This window comes from Sycon ciliatum, chromosome 1 (genome assembly GCF_964019385.1).
Source record: "Sycon ciliatum chromosome 1, ocSycCili1.1, whole genome shotgun sequence".
In the NCBI taxonomy this organism is placed as follows: Eukaryota; Metazoa; Porifera; class Calcarea; order Leucosolenida; family Sycettidae; genus Sycon; species Sycon ciliatum.
In genome coordinates this window covers 80,480,737-80,505,176 of record NC_088643.1, presented here as the reverse complement: position 1 = coordinate 80,505,176, position 24,440 = coordinate 80,480,737, and the positions used below count along the sequence as shown (strand labels likewise).

Below are 24,440 nucleotides of genomic sequence, written 5' to 3'. Positions count from 1 at the left end.
TATGGCTGTTACTTTTTCACAGTACTCAGTAGGATTATTTGCAACCGCGGGAAACAAAGCCCGCTGACGCCGTCTTTTCATGTTCAGGCCTTCAGGAATGGCCGAAATTCCAAAATTTGTGGTGGACTCTACCTGGCCCTCGTCGTTTCAGAGGCCGGTCAAGGGCAATCAAAGGGTGTTTTCGACTCCGTACGGATACCTTCCACCCCAATATGATATTAGTTTGAGGATGGGCTGCATGAAGCGCAGTTACACGGCTGATGTTTGTTGGACACTCGTCATTTCATTTGCATTCATCAATCATTGGGCTCGAAAGAACTGGCTGGTAAGTGAAAACTGTATAACTGGCACTAAAGCCACTTGGTGGGTAGGTTACCGCAACACTCTAGTTTATCAATCAGCAAAAGAAAGCAGTGTACGTGCTTGCCACACAACGCGGCACGAAATTCCCAGAGGTGTGTTGCTATTATGTGAAAAATCACGACTAATATTTTCGCATAATCAGGGGCAATATGTCTCTGTTTAGCATAGCAATCATGGACAATGCATGTCTGCCGCATCTATTGACAAGGAGCGAAGGGTATAAAGTCGTGCATTCCATAATGCTGATGAATTTGTTTTGCTAAAATAATATGTACACCACTAAATTAATGAAGGTGGATATGCATATGTAATGTATCTGGTGACTAAGAGCAAAGGGTATACGGTACTTACCGTGTATTCCATAATGCTTCGACCTGAAATAGTAAGTTTCAATCAGTGGTGCCCTGATCTGTTTGGCAGCAACGATCTTGCTTGATCCATTAAGATTCTTGCCACATTGATAGTATTGACGTCATTATCTTGAAATGGAACTGTACCTGTAACTATCACACCTAACTGTGCATGTGTGTCGACCTTCATGCAATATCTTGTTCTCTTGTCATGATGCATGTAACACTGTTGTTCCAGCTAGTTCCGCTAGTGTTGTCCGTGCTAGCGCTTTGTTCTCCTGGCGCCCGCGGCCCGATCATGTATCAAGGCAGCGCAGTGCATGCATGCAGTGATTGTGGTGTCGCGCGTGTGGAGCTGGTGCGTGACACGTGCTGGTCATTTTGATACTCCGCCATATTTTCTCCTTTGGACTTGGTCCTTCGTTTGGGACCGGGTCTTCCGTCTTCTTTCTTCTTTGCACTCGACTTTAGTCTTAGTTTTGTTGCTCTCCCAAAATACAATGTGAACCATTACTCTCTGGCTCTCTGGCTTGTCGCGTGTGTCCGTCGGAGGGAGTGATTAGTTTACAACGTGGTGCCGAAACCCGGGATTGAACTAGGGCCGTCGTGAGTTGCGACTGCGGAGTTCAGGATGTCGAGTCTGAAAGTCGACGGTTTTGTCAAGCCCTTTCGGGGCAAGAGCAATGAGAGCTGGCAACAGTTTTGGGCAAAGTTCCTCGTTCTTGCGGAGATCCAGGGCTGGGATGATGAGGCTAAGCGCATGAAGCATTTCCCTCTGTTTCTTGCGGATGACGCGTTCCTGGTATTTCAGGGAATGGCGGATGCGGACCGAAAGAAGCAGGACGAGGTGGTCAAATTGATGCTATCGTCCTTCAGTATGACGAAGTCTGCTGCGTACGAGGCGTTTGTGGTGCGGAAAATGAAGTGCGACGAGTCCACCGATGCATTTGTTGCAGATCTGAAGCGCCTCGCGGAGTTATCCGGTCACAAAGTGACAGACGACAAAGATCCTGTGGTAGTGCAGCAGTTGTTGAAAGGCCTCCCTGCCGACTACAACCGGCAAGTACGGCTCAGTCTCGTGGGAAAGGACATGTCGATAAGCGACTGTGTGTCTATTGTTCGAGCTCTGAGAATTTCAGATGCCAGCGGAGGTGACAGTGTGTCAGCTGCCGCCTCGTCGGGTGGTGCAGCGACCAGGAGTGGTCCTACCAGTACCAAGTCACACTCACAGGGCAAGGTTGACGGGCCCGTCTTCCCCCCAGATGAAACACATGAAACAAGATGAAACGAGATGAAACGAGATGAAACAAGATGAAACAAGATGAAACGCCAATGTACGGGCGCAGATGGGGCCGAGATGAAACGAAATGAAACAAAATGAAACAAGATGAAACAAGATGAAACAAGATGAAACCAAATGAAACTCGAAGTACGGGCGTAGATAGGCCGCGAATGAAACAAGATGAAACAAGATGAACAATGTACGGGCGGAGATGGGCCGCGCGCAGTGCACCCGGCGTGACGTGCACGAGCGAAAAGAACTGAATTAATCCAATCATTGAAATAATTTTGTTTGCAGAGGCAATTGGCGCAACGGAGGTATAGGAATTTGATGGCTTGCGCGTGACAGCACGAGCCGAATTTATTGCCCGTGGAAGTACCCACGATAGGAATACACTGTTGGGAACATGGTGGCGCCGCTGACGGTACCTATGTAAGTGGAATTACTTTATTGGAAGTACCCACGACGGGGAAAATAGTCTCTCTAGTATTGTCGGTGAATGGTGATGGTGGTGGTGGCGATGGCTACTTTCCTCTGCTCAGAGAGAACCCCTGCATGTCCTTCGTCGTGATGCGAAAGAGCAGTGGATGCAGGTAAAGGCCGTGTCAGAGAATTTCGCCTAGTGCTGTGGCCAGGGTGAAAATAAATTAGGGCTGAAACGATCATTCAATAACTCCAAGCGATCAACCAATCTCTTTAGCGATGAATATCATTGTAACATAGAAAAATGTGGGCACAAGTTATGCAATCGAGTCCACCAACTAAACCAGATTTCGAATAGTCAGACGTGCACAATCTAGCACAAAACTGACAAGGAGTATGAGTACTGAGACATTGAGATCAATTATAATTGTTGGTTCATAATTATTATAGATTCTTTCCGGCTGTAGTCGTGCACCTCGAACACAAGACTATGAAGAAATTCCATGATGCCTTTGCTACATTAGCTGTGGCCACCAGTCAAACACTCTAAATATACCCAGGCTACCGCTCAGTGTTTGGTATTCTGTAAACATTTCAGGCAATTGTGTCGACACCTGTAGACATCTGACTGGTCTAAAGCCTAGTTCACATTCGACGTAACACTGACGGTACAGGACGTAAGGGCCTGTCGGGACGGCTGGGGTGAGCTGTAAAATCTTTTACGATTCGTACGACACGACATGCTGCAGTCGTTGCGATGTTCTCCAGCGAACGGCGCGAGTCATAAGGCACAGTCCGTGACGGGGTGACTTTCGGACCTAATTTCTTGTTTTTCGGGACTTCTTTTCAATTATTTCTCCTTGAATGAAGCGAAATCAAATTCACAATACCAGTTTTTCATGGAGACAAAAAAGTAGCCCTGAAAGTTGTGCCATTCGAATAGTAGCCCTAGGAAATGATAAAACAGTTCATCTGTCATTCTCCTAAACTATCCCTAAATACCATAAGTGACATGAGATCTTATCTTGCTAAAATTCAACTCAAGTCGTGTTAGCCATTCTGCGAGTTATCATGGGAAGCGCAGTGTTCGAAATCCTAAAAATTTCCCAGTACGAATCGGGAGTGGATGGCGCACGACGCCGCCTCCTGTTCTCACTCAAAATGCAGCCGTTTTGTACGCTTGTGTCTCCGTCTATGCCCGTCTACGGTATGAAAAGTTGAACTGATCCAACACTTCCCGTCGCTTCCCGATCCGTACGGTAGTATGGTTGCGTTCCCGTTCCTGATGTTCACATTGGACGCCGTCAGACCGTCCTGTCGCTTCCCATCGATCCTTACGCCGCGTCCCGTCGAATTTGAACTAGGCTTTATCAATATGAACTAGAGGAGTTCATGTTGTTGTTTCTAGAACGAAGAATCAGGCTTGTCGTCACCCTTTGGCTTGAAGCTCTTATCACCAACTTCCGCAACGAATCAATCGAAAAGATACCGTCTTGACTCCCGATCTCTTTCATAGCCACGCATCAATATTACTGCGCTTGAAAGTACACGATTGCACTCGTATCCACAATTGGATGGAGTGCAAGGGCTAGAATACTGCCACTGGTATGCATGCATAAAAAATCGTTTGCATTCGCTTTGAACCCTAACGATTATCGATTGCGCTCTTAAAACGATCGGTTTGCGAGTTATCTGTATACTTGTTTCAGCCCTAAATGCATTGCCCTCGTAGAGGACAGGGATGAGCAGTGATATGAGCAGGGATGTGAGTACTGATGTGCCTTTCGTCCTCATATTTTACAGAGAAGACGTCTGCCCCCAATAATAAAATTAATGTAGTAATGATAATGTGTTGCCCTTTCATCTTCTCAGGAGCCCTATGCCTTTGCCTCTTCTCCCCTGGACTGAATGGACTGGACGCTCTGTCCAGTAGTGTCCAGTAAATGATTTGTAGTGTAAGTTAGGGTGCACTCTCTCTTGAGGATTTGCCCACCTTGATGATTGTGCTCTTCGTGTTATTAGAAAATGTCTCTACCTGCCAGGATGGTATAAGAGCACGAACTGAATCACCTGTTGGTGCAGAAGGCTTGGAGGACTGCTTTTGAAACAGTTGTTCAAATTTCCTGCACCTCTTCGTAGCCGTTGTCTGATTGCTGCATTCTGGGGAGACTGAAGTTAAGGTTAGTGAAGCTGCACAGTCCCCGTGGAAATGTTTATGCTGCAACTATTTACTGCTGACATGTATTTATGTATTTCAGGAATCTCCAGAGCGTGAAGGCTTGCTGCAAGCTCCGTCCCTTCAATGTCGTGATACATCCGTAGATCAGTCGTGTGCCTGTCCTGTGCTTTTATGAGCATGCTCCTTTGCACATGCCTTTGTCCTGTGCATGCGTGGGCGTGGGCGCGCGTGTGTGTGTGTGTGTGTGTACGCCAACGACACCGTCCGTGCACATGTGCATGGACGTGAGTTTGTGCGTTTGCCTTTGTTATATGCATACAGTATTATCAATTTATCGTGCCTATACAAGCCTTGCCAGTGTCGCGATAGGAGAAGCAGATACATGATTACACCACTTGGGTTTTGACCTTCTTTGGCCGGGGCGAATGTCGAAGGAAAGACTCCCTCTGGGCCAAGGTGTTGGCGACAGTTGAGAGTTGTCCTCTATTTTGCAGCGGGGGACAGCATGGCATATTTGGTGCCGGAAAGAGTGCAGTTGCACTTTTCATGTTACTGTAAAATTTGCTAGGTCAATCCCTTGAAGCTGGAGACTGCTGATACTGCTGCTCAAACGGCTGCTGCTGTTACTCTCTGCTGCTACCATGGTCGTTGCTTTGTATCAATGGCGAAAATTCTCAGATGAGCTTTGGGTCTGGGCACTAGAACCCTGCTGCTGCCTCTGCAGCAGTTGTAGAAAGTTTTATAATACCAGTGTCGATGGTGAACTTCTGCTCTTTTTTTTATCCCAGACACTTTGTGCTCAAGAGACTGTTAGGTCTTTGTGGTGTTGTCGTTGCTGTTTGGTTATACTAGTTGGCGTCTGTTTGGAAATATATTGTACTTTTCTGTGTGTTCATGTGAACGTAGAAGCCCTCACCGAAACCAACACTACGTTGCTGTGTTGTTTTCTTCCAAGGTCGGGCACAGTAAAGGAGACGACTCTGTGAGTATATTCGCAGATGAACTTTGGGTTAATAGAATGCAGGTGCTGCTGCTCTTGTGCCGGGCTGTTGGTGTCAATGATGGGGTGGATCATGCTTTCTCTTTATATACCTTTTGTATATTTGTGTGTAATTAGGAGCACATACCAACACGTAATCTTTCTAAAGCCTAGTTCTCTTTCGACGCAACGCTGACGGTACGGGACGTAAGGGCCTGTGACGGCTGGGGTGAGCTGTAAAATCTTGTACAATTCGTACGACACGACATGCTCCAGTCTTTGCGATGTTCAACAGCGAATGGTGCGAGTCATAAGGCACAGTCCGTGCCGGGGTGACCGTCCCGGCGTTTCCCGTCGATCCTTATGTCGCGTCCCGTTGCGCCCCGTCGAATGTGAACTGGGCTTAACAATGGCATGGAGACAGTTTCAATTGCAGTTTAATGTTACTGCACTGCACTGCAGGTATCAAGGCACTACCCAGAGGGAGGATGTTGGCCTTCTCCTGATGGGAAAATGTCTTCTTTCTCATGGCGTGGCCAGGACTGCACTGACCCTACCATCCACTCTACCTCTCCGGAAAGGGACTTGACAACCAGTCAAGATGGATGTGCAGAGATATACCAGCGGTAAGTCACATGCTTAGGATATCCACTTGATGAAGGAAGGACAGGTGCTCAACTACTACACCAAAATGTGAGCATAAGGAGATGGGCTGATGGGTCATGGGTGGGTGACAGGTCTTTGCCCGGTTGCTGGAGTATAACAACCTGGGTCTTTGATTGGTTTAGAAGCGGTCCGCTCTATTTGGGGTGCCATCCTCAATTAGACGGGCAGTGAAGATCTTGCAGGATCAATCGCACATGTAGAATATGGACATGTGGATGCGGGCAGCAGATCTGTAATTTCCAGTATCAAAGTTCAGTTGTATTTGTTTTTCTTTATTTTCTATTTGTGATGTTGTTCACTGCAGCTTCTAGCATTAACTGCCAATTTGCACTGACGCAGCAAGACTCCCAACAGTCAAGTATGTTTCATTGCATGCACTAGGATTACAGTAGAATGCCGATTATCCGAATGTCAACTGTCCAAACGGTCAATTATCCGAAATTCCTGTTTGCACTGAATTCAATTCAATAAGTCGACTTATACCGGTAAAATATGGTAACAGCGGGACTGTAGGGTGTGGCATTTCCATGATACAGTGGAAAATTTCACGATTTTTGGTGCAAACATAGCTCGGACGCTGCTCGATTGGATATACAATGCAGGTTCTTGGAACCACGGACACGACTCTTCGATTCAAAGATCACAACACTTCGGGATCTGAACGTTTTAGGTCCGGGAGCTGTTCGCGGTTTTGTCGCTTGTCACGGTTGTGGACTCATCGTTGTAGCATAAATGAGGCTGGACTATTCCAAGCGGAAAACTAAAATATTTCTTTCTCAAAGCACAATCACCGGCCCGGAGGAGCACACCTTCTCTAACTACATACCGGGTGCAGTACATGACACGTCCGTGTATTGACTAGTCTCTTGTACATTTAGATCTACCACACGACTCGCGTAGCGCTAGCACAGCAGTGCGGGTGTAGTCATGTACTACTACTACTACAGTACTGCCGGGCGCCGAAGAACGGACCGCCGATGAACGGCCAGGCTATGATTTCGCTATTTTTTAAGAACGGTCTAAGTAGAAACGTAATGTACAATATGAATATGATGTACACTCAGACGTATAACTCTGCTTAAATGTACATGTAAGACTGTACCATCGAATATGAACGAAACTGCTGTGTTCGCCAAAATAAGAACGGGCTAGGCTAGAACCCTGACCCCGTTCTTCGGTGCGCGGCAGTACTGTAGTGTAGTGTTCCGTATGTTTGTGGACTATGGCATGCACGCAGAAGCCAGCGGATGTAAAAAGTCCAACTCGGAAACGGCTAAAAACGGGGTATCCTCAAATTTTGCCGAGCTGAAAATCACAGGGTACGTAGGGCTTGTAACAGTGAGTCGAATGCTCTTGGTCCGAAGAAGCTGCGACAGATGGTTCTCAAATCGAACGCGTTTCGAATATTGGCCATTTTGCACACAAATAGATGGTGTGGCTACCTGGCTGCACACTGTGACCTTATCACCTGGATCAGGTAGACTGCGTGCTCGCTTTCGCTCATTTTCGATTGGGCGTATCTGACGAACCATGGACCGCAGCCTCCTCGGAAAAGAACATTCGACTCAGCGCCCCAAACTCTACGGGTCCTGAAATTAAAAAATTCAGCAGACTTCCCCTCTAATACGTAAGGCAGAACTCATTACAGTCCTTGATTAGAAGTTGACATATTCTTGTACGAATCCGGTGGCAGCCACAACAATGTCTTTTGTGAAAAATGTATGCAAGCCTTTTAAAAAGCATCTCCCACCAGGCATTCGATCGAATTTTTCATGGCGTGGAGATTTGTTACGGCGTGAACCGATGCTTGGCGTGTAGAATTTGCTTTTTGATGTGTTCTTTGGAAGATGCAGTCTTAAAAATGGTGTGGATGTCTTTGTTTCTGTCCTTCTGCTGTCCTCGTAGAAAGAATAATATAGACGTGCAGAAAATGTAGGAGAGCGATGACATCAGAAGGACACTCTCAGGTTCAGGGTACCTGTACTGCCCCAATAAATTGGGTCAGATCCCAAAACGAGGTTGGCCGAAGCAAAAAAAAATAGAAGAGCCTGCCTTGAATTGAATATGAGGAAGAAGAAGAAGACAAAGAAAGAAAAAGAGTAGGAATTTGCTTGTGTAAACTTTGTTTCCTCTGTCTAGGCTGCCATCGCATTATAGCAGCCAACAGTGTGTGTGTGTGTGTGTGCGTGCGCGCGCGCGTGCGTGCGTGCGTGCGCGTGCGTATGTGTGCATATGTGTGCATATGTGTGCATATGTGTGTGTGTGTTTGCGTGTGTTTGCGTCTGTGTGCACACGCTTGTGTGTGTGTGTGTTTGCATGTGTGTATATTCTGCTAATCTTGACTTAAATTTCCACATCTGGGCATATTGTGTTCTGCATGTGAATTTATCTTCATTAACTTGTGCACTACGTTCCTTTCTTCACGTTACGGCACTTTAGTATCGTTTTACTTGAACATCATACTCTCGCCCAACTTTGTTTCACCAACAAAGGTTTATTCTCCAAAGTATTTCTAATTGATTGTGTATGAGTTTCATACTACTGTCAGGGGCGTCGGAAGGTATTTTAGTGTGGTACGGTCAGCCATCTGAAGTACAATTGACTCGTGGGGGAGTGGTGGCTGAGCCGAAATTTTTTGAATTTTAGATCCCAGATCAGTGTATTTTGTTGACTCACGGGTATCTGGGGCAAAAAGTGGTACGGTCAATACCGTAGTGACCGTACCGTGTGCGACGCCCCTGACTGTTGGAATCCACCAGCTGTGTTTCCTTGAGGGGCGTATCCTTACCTGGGATGTGTTTTCTCATTCCCGGCAGCAGAAAGAGCTCTACAATATGTATATAATTTAAGAATAGAATTTGATGTACAGGAGAGTGCCAATTATCCCCACCCCTCGGGACGCGGGCTGTCTCCAGAGGGTTCAGATGAGAAGAATGTTCGGATAAGAGAGCAGTCACACATCTATCTAAATCATGCATATTCCAGCATGTTTTCATCATTTTCGTTCTCTTCAGCAGTGAAACAGGAACTAGGTGCACTCATGCTCCTCTAAATTAATGACACTATTATTACACATTTTGACTCAAACCTGTTTTAATACATCTTGTGAATCGCTTCAATGGTGCCCCGAGCGACGAAAATCACTAACTTTGAAACTCATCTTCTACCCCTCAAGCAATTATTTTGGATAATTAATCATTTGGATAGTTGACATTAGGATAATCGGCACATTGTGTGTGATGGGGGGGGGGGGGGAGGAAGAGGAGGAGGCTGCGAGAGGCCGTGGTGGACGTGTACCGGCTTGTGCACAGCCTGGAAATAGCCTCACTTTAGATGTATGCACATTCAAACGGTGGATGCTTCCCGCCATCCTTTTCCCCCTCTTTTTCCTTTTCCCGCCATTCTTTACCCCCTCTTTTTCAATTTCCCGCTCTTCTTTTCCCCCTCTTTTTCTCCCCTTTTCCCCCTTTTCTGCGAGAAGATTAGCCCCCTCCTTACAGGCTGGATCTAGCGCGAAGCCCTCGGGCCTCTGTTTCAAGTGTGGCGAGCCTGGGCACATCCGCAGGAATTGTCCCAGCAGAAGAGCAGGCGGAGGTGGAAGGAGCCAGCCGATTACCTGTTTGTTCTGCGACGGTGCTGGCCATGTAAAGGCTGACTGCCCTGAGAGGAGAGATTGGCTGGCAAGGAAGGACAGGACTGCAGCTGCCGTGGAAAGTGCTCGCCCACAACCAGCTGAGCAGGAGAACGACCCATGCCTAGTCTCCCTGGCCTCTCCTGGAAAGCTGCCTCGTATGTACGTGGATGTGTCTGCTGGAGCGGCGAAATCGAGTGTTCGTGCGCGGGCTGTCGTAGACACCGGTTCAACTCGTACGCTCATCTCGCGGTCCTTCGCCACTCAGCATGGCATCAGTCTTTCACCCACGGCTGCTCCACCCATACTTGCCTTGGATGGTAGTCCCCTAGAGCTAGTGGGGTCAGCTGCCGTTCGGTTGGCCCGTTCTGACGGTGCGGTCTCTCTGCCCGGCCTGGAAGTGCAAGCGTATGTGGTCGACAATCTGAGCGTGGTCAACGCTGATGTGCTCGTCGGCAATGATGTGGTCATTGGCAGTGGCGGGCTTCGACTGAAGTACTCCGGTGATGGTGCCTTGATCGGCGTGGAATTTGGCTACGACCGAGTCGATCCAGGGGACAGCATGGGAGTCTGTGGTGCGTCTTCGAGCGGCGATCGCCATCCATTTCCCAATGTACGCGTGCAGCGTGATGGTGATGATGTCACCCTGTCCACGGATGACGGGGATGTCACCTGGGACAGCAGCGCCCGTCGGTGGGTCCTCTCTTGGCGCTGGAAATCAGGCAGTCCTCCGACTCATCCGGTGGGACCTGGCGTGAGTGAGTACTCTCGCTCTAAGCTCACTTCTGACCAGGAGCAGCTGTTTGCAGAGGAGGTGCAGAAATGGATCGATGTGGGTTGGCTCGTTCCTCACGACAAGGATGTTCACGGAAGCCCTGGTGCTGTGTTACCGCTGATTGCTCAGTTGCAGGAGCACAAAGCATCAACGCCGGTTAGACCATGTCTAGATTATCGGCTCCTCAACCAGCTGCTGATGTCGCAGCCTGGCCGCTCAGCACCCGTCTGTGAGGAGACGCTGCGCAAATGGCGACTGGCCGGTGACCCTCGGGAGTTTCAACTACTCGATATCAAGAAGGCCTATCTCCAGGTGCACGTTGCACCCGAGCTGCAACGTTTTCAGATGGTGGTCTGGCAGGGCCAAGCGTTTGTGATGACGCGGATGGGCTTCGGCCTCAACGTAGCGCCCAAGTTCATGGATATCATCGTCCGGTGGGTCACTAGAGAGTTTCCTGCTGTCGACAACTACGTCGACGACCTGATGACTCCCGCTGCCGAGGCTGACGCAGTGGCCGCCCACATGGCTGAGTACAGTTTGCCAACGAAGCCTGCAGAGGCGTTTGCTGAGTCCCGTGTGTTGGGCCTTCAGTTGACGAAAGGCGACGATGGCCAAGTGCAGTGGTCGCGCCGTACCGACATTCGCCTGAAGCTCGAGCAGCCGGTGACCAAGCGCGATATCTTCAGCTGGTGTGGCCGCCTGACGGGGCACGTGCCTGTCTGTGGTTGGCTGAGACCCGCATGCAGCTACTTGAAGCGCATGGCCAACGCTAGCGCGGCATGGGATGAACAGGTCCCAGCCTCACTCTTGAAGCTGTGTGGTGAAGTGGACGCGCGGCTAGCTGGTGATGGTGATCCTGCACAGGGCCAATGGCGTGCCAACTCTCCCGAGCCTCGTCGCTGCGTAGTTTGGGCTGACGCGTCCAACATCGGTCTTGGCGTCGTCCTGGAGATCGATGGCTCTGTCATGGAGGATCGTTCTTGGCTGAGACCCCACGGTGATGCGCGTCACATCAACATCATGGAGCTGGAGGCCGCTATCCGAGGTCTTTCGCTGGCCGTGAGCTGGGAGATGAAACATGTGCGGTTGATGACCGACTCCAAGACGGTTGCGAGTTGGCTCAGAGATGTCACTGGCGACGTGCGCCGGACGAGGACGAAAGGACTGCACGGTGTACTAGTCCAGCGTCGACTCCAGATTCTCGCCGACCTGATTGCCACGGCAGGGCTCGTTGTCACGATCGAGTGGGTGCCGACTGACCAAAATCGTGCAGACGTGCTGACTCGAGTTCCTCCTACGTGGGTGAAGTTCTGCAAGGCGCTACTGGGCGACAGCGAAAGTGATGTCGCAGGTGCAGCTGTAGTCCTGCCCGGACCAATCCCTCTCGCGAAGATTGTGGCGAAGCAAGGTACTGACGACCAGATACTGGCAGCAGTGGCGCAGTTGGAGTCCGGTGCAACGGTTACTGCACCCTATGCAGCAGCGGCGTCCCAACTGGAGATTGATGATGGTGTCCTTGTCAGAAGCATCAAGCTACCTGTCGAGGGCCTCGTTCGTGTTCCTGTCGTGCCGCAATCGCTCGTTGCCGATGTTGTCTCTAATGCACACCAGATCTCGGGACATGCGAGCTGGGAGGTCATGTATCGCATGATCCGAAGCCGTTGCTTCTTCCCTGGCATTGCTTCGGCTTGTCACCAACATGTTGATAACTGCACGCAATGCAAGTCTGCTAGTGGACGGAAGGGTGCCAGAGCTGCGCCGACCCGCGCCGACATACCTGGGTCCCCATGGAGCGAAGTCACGATTGACACGCTGGAACTCGGTGGTGATGGAAGCGGCAAATACGGCTGTGTCCTCGTCTGTGTGGACAATTTCACCAAGTGGGTGGAGGTGTGCCCGCTCCGCCGACATGACGCTGTTAGTGTTGCTGCAGCCTTCTCGGCCATGTGTTTTCGATGGGGTGCTCCCGAGGTCGTGCGGCTGGACAACGGCGTGGAGTTCCGCAACGCCATAGTGGAGTCTTTGTTTCGCCTGATGGGTGTGCGTGTGCGAACCGGAGCAGTCCGTCACCCCCAGTCCCAAGGGACAGCAGAGAGGTTCAATCGAACGCTCCTCACCCTCATCCGCAAGACCCTCGAAGAGTCACCGAACTGGCGTGCTGACCTCGATGTGCTGCTGTTTTATTACCGCAATCGTCCGCACGGCTCGACCCATTTGTCACCCATGGTGGCAATGAGCGGATGGCAGCCTCGCCATATCATCATTGACGACGTGAAGGAAGCGTGCGATATGACCCAGTGGGCGTCAGAGTTGTCGTCGCGCGTAGCTCGTGTGCGGGATATCATTGAGACGGAGCTCTCAGCCCGGGATTTCATTGACTCACCGAACGAGCCCTGCGCATACTCTGTGGGTGATCCTGTCCTGTTACTGCGGCCTGGACGAAGGCAGAAGCGGCTGTCCCCGTATGAGCCTGGATGGAGTGTTGCGGCTATCGTCTCGCCATCGACTGTGGTCATAGCCAGACAAGATGAGCGCCAGCACCCAAAGACCGTGAACGTCGATCTGCTGAAGCCTGATTCACCCGACAACCCTGTGATGCGCACGACGGCCGCTGAGAGTCAGGCAGATGACGGCGCGGCAGCCGATGCTAACGAAGAACCAGACCTGCTCGGCATGGAATTAATGCCAGCCCAAGCAGACGCTCCGGATGGTAATCGCTACAGCTTGCGAGATCGAAACGCAATCCAGCCCCCGGTCCGTTACAGCTAAAACGGCCAAGAGTTTTTTGCATTCTTGTCGCCAGGTGATGGGGTGAAATGGAACTGTACCTGTAACTATCACACCTAACTGTGCATGTGTGTCGACCTTCATGCAATATCTTGTTCTCTTGTCATGATGCATGTAACACTGTTGTTCCAGCTAGTTCCGCTAGTGTTGTCCGTGCTAGCGCTTTGTTCTCCTGGCGCCCGCGGCCCGATCATGTATCAAGGCAGCGCAGTGCATGCATGCAGTGATTGTGGTGTCGCGCGTGTGGAGCTGGTGCGTGACACGTGCTGGTCATTTTGATACTCCGCCATATTTTCTCCTTTGGACTTGGTCCTTCGTTTGGGACCGGGTCTTCCGTCTTCTTTCTTCTTTGCACTCGACTTTAGTCTTAGTTTTGTTGCTCTCCCAAAATACAATGTGAACCATTACTCTCTGGCTCTCTGGCTTGTCGCGTGTGTCCGTCGGAGGGAGTGATTAGTTTACAATCTGCTTCATTTTTACTGTGATGTGTTAGTCAGAAGGACGTGCGTATAAAGCTGTGTAGGGCACAGAAAAGATACAACGTCGAATCCTTTGTCAGGATTATTTGAATGGATGATATGGAAGAGATGTAGAGTGGAACATGTACTGTAGCCAACACATCTAACATTCTAAGTAGTGAAACCTCTTCATGAAATGAAATGTGTGTTATGGCCAAGATTAATTTTACACTGATAATTCCTATCATGCCACTGAATGAAGTTGGTTGCTCCAACGAGGAGCACACGCTTCTTGCCGAACTTGACACTTGACTGACTCACGACTGCCATCCGGAGCACACGAGGAGCACGTCGCACCTTCCGCTCGGCAAACCTGTCAGAAAGCACCACTCCCTGCTCAATACACAGTGTTTCGGGGAATTCACCCCTCATCAGTTGAGCTTGAGTAGGCTGAGGAAGATTGTGCCTGAAAAGCACCACTTATATACTGCTCTCCAGGCCAAACCATCACCAGGGATACCAACTTACAGAGACGCTTTGTTTCCAGCACGACAAACACCTCGTGAAGCCCCAGGTAGCAGCGTGAGTCAGAGTCGCTCATGGAGTTGTGCTAAACAGACGTTGAGAGCCAGTATAGCTATTCACAACGCTGTCACCTCCAACAACTAGTCGCACGTCCGCGTGAGGCCACTGACTGACATTAAAATAAGGAGTTGTATCACCAGCTGTGGTGTTAACTGGTTATCCCAATGGATCCGCAGCTCGGAAAGTGAACGTAGATCAACATCTCATATCTCATTACTGCTACTGTACCGCTACCGTAATATATCAACATACCTTGTACGTCAGCAAGTGATATCATTGTCACTGTCCATGTCACCATTTAGGCTGTCCATGGCCATTGTGCCTCTCTCATTATCACCCACTGTGATTTGCTGTTGTTGGGTTTGTTCAGATTCATCGTCACTGGAGGATTCACTGCTGCTGCTGCTGTGTTCCAGGGACACTACAAGCCCGCCGGTGTTGGTGCAGTGGCGACATTTGCACCCAGGACTACAGATTTTGCCAGATTTCCGGCATTTGCATCGCTTTGACTCGCAGCTACCCTTCTTGCAGCTGCAACCCTTGGTCAAAGCCAAGACCCGTTGCCTCACCACCTCTGCATGCTCCTCTAGCTCCCAATGAATAGAAAGTGCATTGCCACACAAAAGCCACCCATTTCCATTCAATGGTGGGCACTGTACTGTGGGTCGCTCAGCCTGGCGCCACATATCCAATACCCAGCAAGCACGTTTCCAGTGAAGAAGCAGGGCAGACGCTGATGGTACACAATCATCTTCCGAATCAACTCGTTGCCAAACAGCATCCCTGATCTTTGACAGCCAGGTATTGTGCTGGTCCACTGGTGTCTCTGTAGCTTGTTGTTTGAACAATGGGTGCGGGCTGTTGGCTTCAAAAGCTGCAACATGCTTTTGATAGTATGCTGTGCCCACGAGTCGTAGGAATGCCAAGTATCCACGCTGTCCGTTCTGCCTGTGTGTGTCACTCAGCAGTCCCAATGCATCCACGCCGCTCGTGATGAATGAAGCATATTATTGGAACATGATCTTGTAGAATGTTAATTTGCTGATGCCAGAGAAGTAGGACAAGTAGTCGCACCCAGTCAGAACGAATAGTGCTTGCAGTAGCATCAGACGACTATCGCTGGGCACCTTGGCCAAATCTGGATCGCCATTGATGGCCTTGGCCAATTTGCTTAGGAGCAAAAACCTCTGTTCCAGTGCACCAGGCATATCCAGTTGTACAGCAATACTTCTGTCTGCAACTTCCCGTCCAGATAGGGCGACATGATAGGTGTCCGTGTCTGGACTGTACACGACTACTGGGTCGTTTGCTGCCGCGTGACGCCACACTCGAAAGTCGGCCTCTTCTGCATCGGACGCATACACGTCTAGCTGTTTTACCACTGGATCACCGTACGCTGTCCCAAGTGCCTTGCCAGTGAAGTCCCCGTCCAAGCCACCTCCGGTCACAAAGGCTTGATGCGGTTGCCGGAGAAAGTGCAGGGAATTGAAGAGGCTAAACGTGGTAATAAAATTAACTAACATTCTCTTGCATTTCCGACAAGACAAGAACTTCCTCCAGCTCTTTGGCAGTGCCATGTCTCCGGTGATTGACTCATGGTTGCAGCACAGCTCTGATGTGCACAGGGTAGACGCATCGCCCACGGCATCACTTTGCTCCCGAAGAAGATCCTTCGGGCTGACACCAGCTACGTTTGGGTGGTCGAAGACCAGGTGAACCGACTGTATGCCCAACCTATACCACGGCGTTATCCACCGTTGGATGAGGAACGTGGCATAATCCGCGAATGTCCGGTGAGTACCGATTGGTGAGGTGATAATCACGAACATAGCATCATAGATAATGGCTGTCGTAGCTGTTAGCATCTGTGAAGGAAGTTTTGCTGTGATGATACTATCATACCGGCCTTCAAAGAATTTAGTGACAGTCGATTTAGCACCTTTCCTTGGCAGCCTGCCATCGTCTGTAAGAGCCCGTGGTGTCACAATCAGCTGTTCGCCAATGCCATTTGCAGTTGTGCCATGTGTCTGCGAGAAAGCAAGGCGGCGTTTGAGGCACGTTGTAACCAGTTTGTTGTCTTTGTTTTTCTGGCTGTGGGCTTTCTTCCTCTCGCTTGCCTTTGCAAAGGTACGCAATCAATGCTGTCGTTGAGGAGGGCTAGCGCTTGGGATGCGGAGGATCCGACTCTCAACATACGCAAGGTATGTCCGTGTGCCAGTACTGTAAAAACTTAACAAATCTGCTCTCATTTCTTGCGTAGCCACTTCACCAGTGAACACGTTGTGCAGTACCCGTGGGCCATTGTTGTGGAACAGGCCTGCATCTGTTAGGAGCTTCTCCATGGCTTGGCAGTTGCCTTTAAACACAGCTTCACTTGGAGTGGTCCCGTTTGTGGCTTCGGATGTACTCTTCTCTTTGCTTGGGTTAATTGTAGGAAAGAGCTGTCTTGAAAGATTGGACATCATGTGCGCTCTTTGTGGCAAGTAGTGCACTTGACGGTCGAAGTAATCCGCATCAGGTGTCACTAGCGCTTTTTCAAGTTGCGATTAATGCACATTTCGTGTGCCTCGTCAATTCCAACTGTCTTGAATGACGTCTTCGAGAGGCCAACCGCAAACCCTCCATTCTGGAAATGCTGCTGGATCTCTTGTGGCAAAGCGCCCATGTGGCTTAGATGTCTTGGCGCCAACCACAAATAGAACGGTCTGTCCAAAGCATGAAACAGTGGGGCAGCCATTTTCAGTGCTGCAATACGCAGTTGCCAGTTGCGTGACCGAATGGCTACCCAAAGAGCAATGTAAATGATGCAATCTCTGCTGGCGAACGCACTCCAAAATTCCCACACCTCATCGTACTTGCATTGTGCATCGCTGTACGTTGCCGAGCATGCGTCCAAGGACATTGTTATGACTTGGTATGCAGACAGAATGAAGTTGTGTGTCTTCCGGAAATTGCCACATTTCTCAAGGCTGGTGAGAGCTTCACCTTTAAATCCCTTTGCTCTCGCAAGTTGCTTCAGGCCCGCGTCCCAGTACACCCTCATCAGTACGGGTTGCAGAGCTTTGAGCGTGTGCCAATCGCCAATGAATGGCACAACCCAATCGAGCTCACTGCCGTGCTCTGACTGCAGGTTTAGCAAATGGTCATCAGTTTTGCCGTCTCCAACCACGCAAAGCCATTTTGTAACTTTGCCAACGCCGTAGATGCCATGCAGCTTATCTAACACAGACTTCATTGTTGTCTTGGAGTCTGCTGGCTCATTAATAACGCCGAGGTACACGATGTTAGACTCTTCCGCACTCACCTGAATAGTGAACTGAGTGAAGTACCCAGCCGTAGATCTACCAGGAATGGCCGAATTATTTCCGAAACTTGCGGTGGACTCTACTTGGCCCTCGTAGTCTCAGATGTCGGTCGAGGGCAATAGCAGGGTGTTTTCTGTTCCCTAGGGACACCTTCTACCCTAACCTGATATTAGTTTGAGGTTTTGCTGCGCGAACAGCAATCACACGGCTGATGTTTGTTGGACACTCCGTCATTTCGCATTCATCGATCATTGGGCTGGAAAGAACTGGTCGGTAAGTCAAAACTGAGTCTGTACACCTGGCACTCAAGCCACCTGTTGGGTAGGTTGCCGCAACACTCTAGTTTTCAAAATAACAAAAGAAAGCAGAGTGGGACTAAGCCTAAGGTGCTTGCCCCATGGCCCACACAACACGCCCAAAGCAAAAAAATATTAGGGTCCAGTATCACTCTCTCTCTCTCTCTCTAGATCTGTATCATCTCATTCACAGGCAACACGTATTATGTGTAACGGATCTAGTGATTAAGAGCAAAGAGTATAAAGAATTTGTCGTACATTCCAAAATGCTTGGACTTGAAAGAGTAACCCGATCACAGCGAAAAGTGTTTGAAGCATCATGAGACGACTATCAGAGGGCACCTTAGCCAAGTCAGGATCGCCATTGATTGCCTTGGCCAATTTGCTTAGGCCCAAACAAGTAATGACCTTGTTTCCGGTCGGCCGACCAGGCCACTTTTTCCCAAATTCTGAAACTTTTTTTGGTCCCAAATGTATACAAACGGTGGCAATGCCATGTGTGCAAGTGCACTCAACGAGTCATAACTCAGTCAAATCTCAACCAAATTCCACAAACGAAACACCTACAAGGTAGCAGAGATTCTCAGCTGTCGGCTCGAAAACCTCCGGGGTCGATACGAGCTAGAATAACGGAGCTGGAAGGACTCGAATTGTTTGCTTGTTTTCTCAGGATGTACGAAAATAGGAATACACCACATGCTGTACAAGAACAGTGAGCCAGTCAACTCTGACATTGATCCTTGCCATGATATATGTACAATGTACATGTGTAGGTGATCTTGTCCATCAATACCACAACGATTGAGGAACCAAAAAAAGTTTCATTCCGGCCGACCGAGTCTCCTTTTTGAGGGGTTGCCGACCGGAAACAAGCCTATTTTTTGTTTTGGCCTTAGCAACAAAAGCGTCCATTCCGATGCACCAGGCATGTCCAGGTGTACAGCAATGCTCCTGTCTGCCACTTCCTGTCCAGATAGGCCGGCGTGGTACGGGCTTGTCTCTGGACTATACACGACTACTGGGTAATGTGCTGCCGCACAATGCCAGAGTATGCACTGGACGCATACACATCCAGACATTTCACCACTGGATCACCGCACATCGTCTCAAGTACCTTGCCAGTGAGTTCCCCATCCAAGCCGCCTCCTGCCCCAAAGGCTTGATGTGATTGCCAGAGAAAAGTGCAGGGACTTGAACAGGCTGAATGTGGCGATAAAATCAACCAGCATTCTCTTACGTTAAAGGGGAAGTTAAAGCAAAAATTAAAATTTCACCAGTTGTAGTCTTCGGGGTGCTGAGTCGAATGGTTTTGGTCCGAGAAAGCTGAGACGCTCCCTTCCTACTTGAATCCCAATCGAACTCGCGCACTTCCACCGAAACTGGGTGACTGCGCCCTACTAGATAGGGATTTGTATGCAAAATGTCACTAAAAGCGCCATTTCGTTCTTATAAAAGCACGGATGACCGCGATTGGCCCATATGTTGTAGTCTTTTGGACGCTGAGTCGACTGGTTTTGGTCCGAAAAGGCTGCGATGCAGCGTTCCTCCTTTATTCCCAATCGAACATGGTTGAACAAGCGGTCACGTGCTCCTGGGTGCCCAAATCACCTGGTCACCATGCCAGCAGGCGACAACTTTCACACCAAGGTTCAACTCGAGTTCAACTCGAGTGACAGGACTGCACCCAAAAAAGGTCAAACAGGCTAGTAAGTTGTACCCTGCAGGCACGGTGACCAGGTGACTGGCGTACGCAGGAGCACGTGACCGCTTGTTCAACCATGTTCGATTGGGAATAAAGGGGGAACGCTGCATCGCAGCCTTTTCGGACCAAAACCAGTCGACTCAGCGTCCAAAAGACTACAACAGATGGGCCAATCGCGGTCATTCGTGCTTTTATAAGAACGAAATGGCGCTTTTAGTGACATTTTGCATACAAATCCCCATCTAGTAGGGCGCAGTCACCCAGTTTCGGTGGAAGTGCGCGAGTTCGATTGGGATTCAAGTAGGAAGGGAGCGTCTCAGCTTCCTCGGACCATGACCATTCGACTCAGCACCCCGAAGACTACAACTGGTGAAATTTTATTTTTTGCCTTAACTTCCCCTTTAACAACAAGACAAGGATTTCCGCCAGCTCTTTGGCAGTGCCATGCCTCCAGTGATGAGTGAGTGGCAAGTTTGTTGTTCAGCAGAAATGTGCCCTTTCAGCTCCTCTTTCGTGCATTTTGGTACTCTCCTACTGCAGTGATTCGACTAGAATCTACACGATCCTAGGCAAATCACTGTGCAAACGTGATTGCGCCATCTTACTTTTCAAGTCTACTTTGAAAAGATCGTGTCAATGTCGTTCAAGTAGATATGACCGGTTTGGGCATTTTAATCAGGCTAGTCAGGGTTGGCAGAGGATCATGGGTTCGGTGAACCAATTGTTGGGCGCCAATGTGGTCGATTCAGGTTCGTCAGTTCAGGACTTGTATGCGTATACGGAATTATCCCATGCGTACACCAATAACCAGAAGGCCACAAGAACTTAACAGTGGTACTGTATTCTAGTATCTGGCAGCCTTACATGGGCACAGGAAAGGTCTGAGGGTCAAAGACCAGAGAGGAGAACTAGACGAGAGAAAGAAAGAAAAACACAACCCAACAGTCAGCTATCCAGATTGCAGGACAAGAGTAAAGGGGACGTGAGGTCCGTCACTTCAGAGCAAGACAGAAACTTGACTAGAAACTTAGTAGAAAGACTAGGGAGAGAACGGGGATGAGTACATACTAAACAATATGCGGGGACTGGTGGCAGGGAAAGGTTGAACGGGAAAGTGGATGAGCGGAGCACAGTGCAAGCGGGAACAGGGTGGGTGGGTGGGACGGGGTCAGCAGAGCACAATTGGGGAGCCCCAATGTGTCAGATATTCATCAGTTGAGGGTGTTGAAAGGGGAAAATAGTGTACTGAATGCTAAAATAGTGAAAACCACTCTTTACACGGTGAATTTTTTACCAAATTTTAAGCTTGAAAAGTCAAGAAAGAAACGTTGAGCCTGAAAAAAAGAGAAAAACTACACGGTTGTACAAATGAAGTACCATGTTTCACACTGCATTTACCATGAAGGAAAGTAGCGCTAAATAAGGAAGTTTCGCTCTACGTAATTATGAAAATCCGTATGTCGTACTCGCCGGGGAGCGAGGGCAAGTTTCATACGTAAATCTCTCTACGGATTTCCGTACGAACGCTCTTCCCTACGTTGGGTCCTCCGTAAGACTTTTTGAAATATTTTTCGCATTTTCCTGGCCATGGCAGCGTTCGAGCCGCGCGAAACACAAGGTATATGTATACACACCACTTGGAAAATGCGGTTTCGGGCTGCATGCGGTGGGCGCATGCAGCCAACGCGTCTCCAAAGCAACAACTTGAACAAGGCATGTTTAGCAGTCGCGGAGAAATCATGTGGAGCGAAACCCAACAGCTCTGTTTTTTTACGTATGAAAATTATGCGCAGTTCCTATGTTATTTTCATACTCGAAGTACGTAATTCCGTAGAGCGAAACCTCCCTAATGATTTCTTACACAAAGAGACGTTTCTGAGATGTGGTGTGAATGAAATGTTCAATGGAGATTATCGTATGAAGAGCTAGCTCGGAGCGCGAATTTCGAAAACGAACGAAACGGGCAAGTTATGATACCAGTTTCCAATGAATGGACTATGACCATAGTAGCGGTATAGATGCCCGTGTTTGGTATGTCCAGTCTCCGTGGCGCAATCGGTTAGCGCGTTCGGCTGTTAACCGAAAGGTTGGTGGTTCAAGCCCACCCGGGGACGGCCATTTATTTTTTTCTTCGTTCCAATCTACTTGTCCTGTTCATCCTTTTATATTATATTGTACAGAATTCCTGTATAGCTGTAGACCCCAATCCAACTGTTACCAAGAATAGATAAACAAGAGTGTGCAACTCCAGATCTCTTCTGCACAATCTGCAGATACCCCGGCCCGCGGCGGAATTTTTGTTAGCGTCACCTTTTTTCAGAAGAACGCGCATTTTGCCCCAGAGCAGTGTGAGAGCACGTGTTGGGCACCGACTTTGTCATGTAAAGCCCGGCCAAGTGCACGAGGCAAAACTTTCCAAAAAACTCGCAGCGCGTGCATCATCGAAAAGATTACGTCAACAAAAAATTCCGCCGCGGGCCAACCCATCCCGGAGCTGCACACTTTTTCTTTTTTTTTTAATTTTAATATTGGGAACACAGCCCTACAAAGAGACATGTGGAGACAAACACAAGACAAGACACAGGGGATGTAGGGACACTCTTGTTTATCTACTCTTGCTGTGAGTACATAAACCAGAGTGTGCAGCTCTGGGAGAATCGTCCCATGGCAAAGTGTTTTTGCTTAGGTCATAGCGACTCACCTTTGCTGCATCTTGCACGGTTCACATGGTCATTTTACCGTCACCAAGGTAATTTCTGTTGTGCACTGCTGTTTGTTGTACAAAAGGTGAACAAATGCAAGCGAATTTCTCCAATATCGCCTTTTAGCACCAACGGTATGACCGGTTTTCAATGACTCATGATGACCTAAACAAAAAACTTCGCCGTGTGATCGGTTTTTGCAGCATAGATGCAGACCTGCACACTCTGGTTTACTAGTATGTACTCTTGTTGTTACCAGTTTTGTCTATCTATGTTGCTCGTGCTTTGAGTTCTTCTTCTTCTTCTTCTTCTTCTTCTTCTTCTTCTTCTTCTTCTTCTTCTTCTTCTTCTTCTGGTTCGTCATTAATTTTGTGTGTGTAACACTTTGCTCTGTCTGATCTTTGGGTTGTGTCTTTGGCAATGCTGTTGATGCTGCTGCTGCTGCTGCTGCTGCTGCTGCTGTGGATATCTTGTTTTCTGTAGAATTATTGCAGAACAATGAGCCATGGCCACTGTAAGTATTGTGTGAGTGTGGATGGGTTTGTGCATGTGCAGCCGGCTGTTTGCTAGATTCCCAGTGCTGCTGTGTTTTCTTTGAACTTGAAGGCTGGACCATGGTGTATTTCTTACATCCTCTTCTCTTTGCATTGGTGCATGTCTGCTTCTTTCCTGCTCTATATACTATAGTATAGGCACGTTAGTCTGAGCGTGTTTGACAGTGACTGGGGTTCATAATTATGATGACTCCATTGTCAAGGACATATGTGCTGGTCAGATGATGCATGTAAGCCACTGTGAATCTATCTTTTCTCCCAATGTGTCAAACATTGTTGATGCTCAGTTTCAACTTTCATTGGCTTTTTTGGATGATCAGGCAATTTCGTAACGTAACGTGATGTGTGTATTTGCTTTGATGACAATGGCTTCAGCACCAGTAGTGTCCTCTTTGATAAATTCATGCTGTATTTGCCGACACCTCAATTGTCTGGAAAGAGGCAAATTTTCATAATTTTTGGTACGGCTTGGGTACCGACTCAAACCCAGGTTGACGCACATAAACTTATAATAATGGTATGTACTGTGTGTGGGGGAAGCATGTTTATAAGCCTTGATCGTGTGCTGGCATTAGGCTTTTCTTTGGTTACCTGAGCACTGTCTGCTTTCTTCCATTCACCTGAACATACCATGGTTGTTGCTCCCCGATCTCTTCCGCGACTTTGTTTTGTGCAGAATTCGACACTGCATATCCTGTTCTACACATGTGTGCCATTTCTGCGACCATCTATCAAGCTCTGGTAAAGTGATGCTGTTTCTTGATCGATTATACATGATCTTGGGTCATATCTGACAAGCACCCTTAACTGGAATTACTTGCAAACTGTGGAAGCACCAACCTTTGTCAGTAACATTATACCTTTTGTTGGACGTCTACTTTCTTACGAATTAGTGGTAGTGTAGCGTTGGCACGCTGGTGACTTTCACAGCGTATAGCGTATATTTTTAGCTTATCCCCGTACGTTAGCGTATTCCCGTACGTTAGCGTATCCTCATACGTTAGTGTAAGGAGTCTGCCTGTGTATAAAAGCTGCTGCTCACGATTCTTTTCGTTGCCAGTTAGTTTACCTTCATTTCAGTTCAGTTCAGTGTTTAATAAATAACAGTGTGTTCATTGAGACCCTTGTGTATTTTTGCCTCCGAGAGACTGCGGCCCGCTACAAAATTGGTGGCAGCGGTGGTTCAATTAACTTTGTCAGATTCGACCCCACCTGTTTTACATTGGTAGCAATGGCGCTACAAAATTGGTGGCGCACATAGCATAGCATTGCCGCAGTAAGAAGACTCTACCTGCCGACCGTCCTTCAGGATGCGTGACCCGCGCCAACGGCTGCGCGATTTCGCCGACCGGGTGTTCGTGGGGTATGCACACCTGGTGGTGTGGAGACCGGCAGTGATCGGC

General features: G+C 48.8%; 1 protein-coding gene, 1 long non-coding RNA gene and 1 other non-coding gene across 4 annotated transcripts; all 3 read left to right on the top strand.

Moving 5' to 3' along the window:
* The first annotated feature begins 53 nt into the window (after positions 1-53).
* Positions 54-24,158, top strand: LOC135805775 (uncharacterized). The gene is made up of 6 exons (XR_010551177.1): positions 54-325; positions 14,849-16,271; positions 16,606-16,679; positions 22,967-22,997; positions 23,176-23,267; positions 23,714-24,158. It is a non-coding gene; the product is annotated as an uncharacterized LOC135805775 (long non-coding RNA).
* LOC135805773 (uncharacterized) lies at positions 847-13,842 on the top strand. Of its 2 annotated transcripts, none has more exons than XM_065319865.1 (6): positions 847-2,427; positions 4,441-4,598; positions 5,504-5,579; positions 6,039-6,202; positions 6,547-6,600; positions 8,682-13,842. In XM_065319865.1, the coding sequence occupies exon 6, from the start codon at positions 9,482-9,484 to the stop codon at positions 13,415-13,417; it is 3,936 nt and encodes a 1,311-aa protein (XP_065175937.1). In that variant the 5' UTR covers positions 847-2,427; positions 4,441-4,598; positions 5,504-5,579; positions 6,039-6,202; positions 6,547-6,600; positions 8,682-9,481; the 3' UTR covers positions 13,418-13,842. The 2 variants fall into 2 exon arrangements, with proteins under 2 accessions (XP_065175937.1, XP_065175936.1); XM_065319864.1 differs by having other exon boundaries at positions 847-2,588.
* On the top strand, positions 21,822-21,895 carry Trnan-guu (transfer RNA asparagine (anticodon GUU)). Its single transcript has one exon. It is a non-coding gene; the product is annotated as a tRNA-Asn (tRNA).
* Positions 24,159-24,440: the final 282 nt, after the last annotated feature.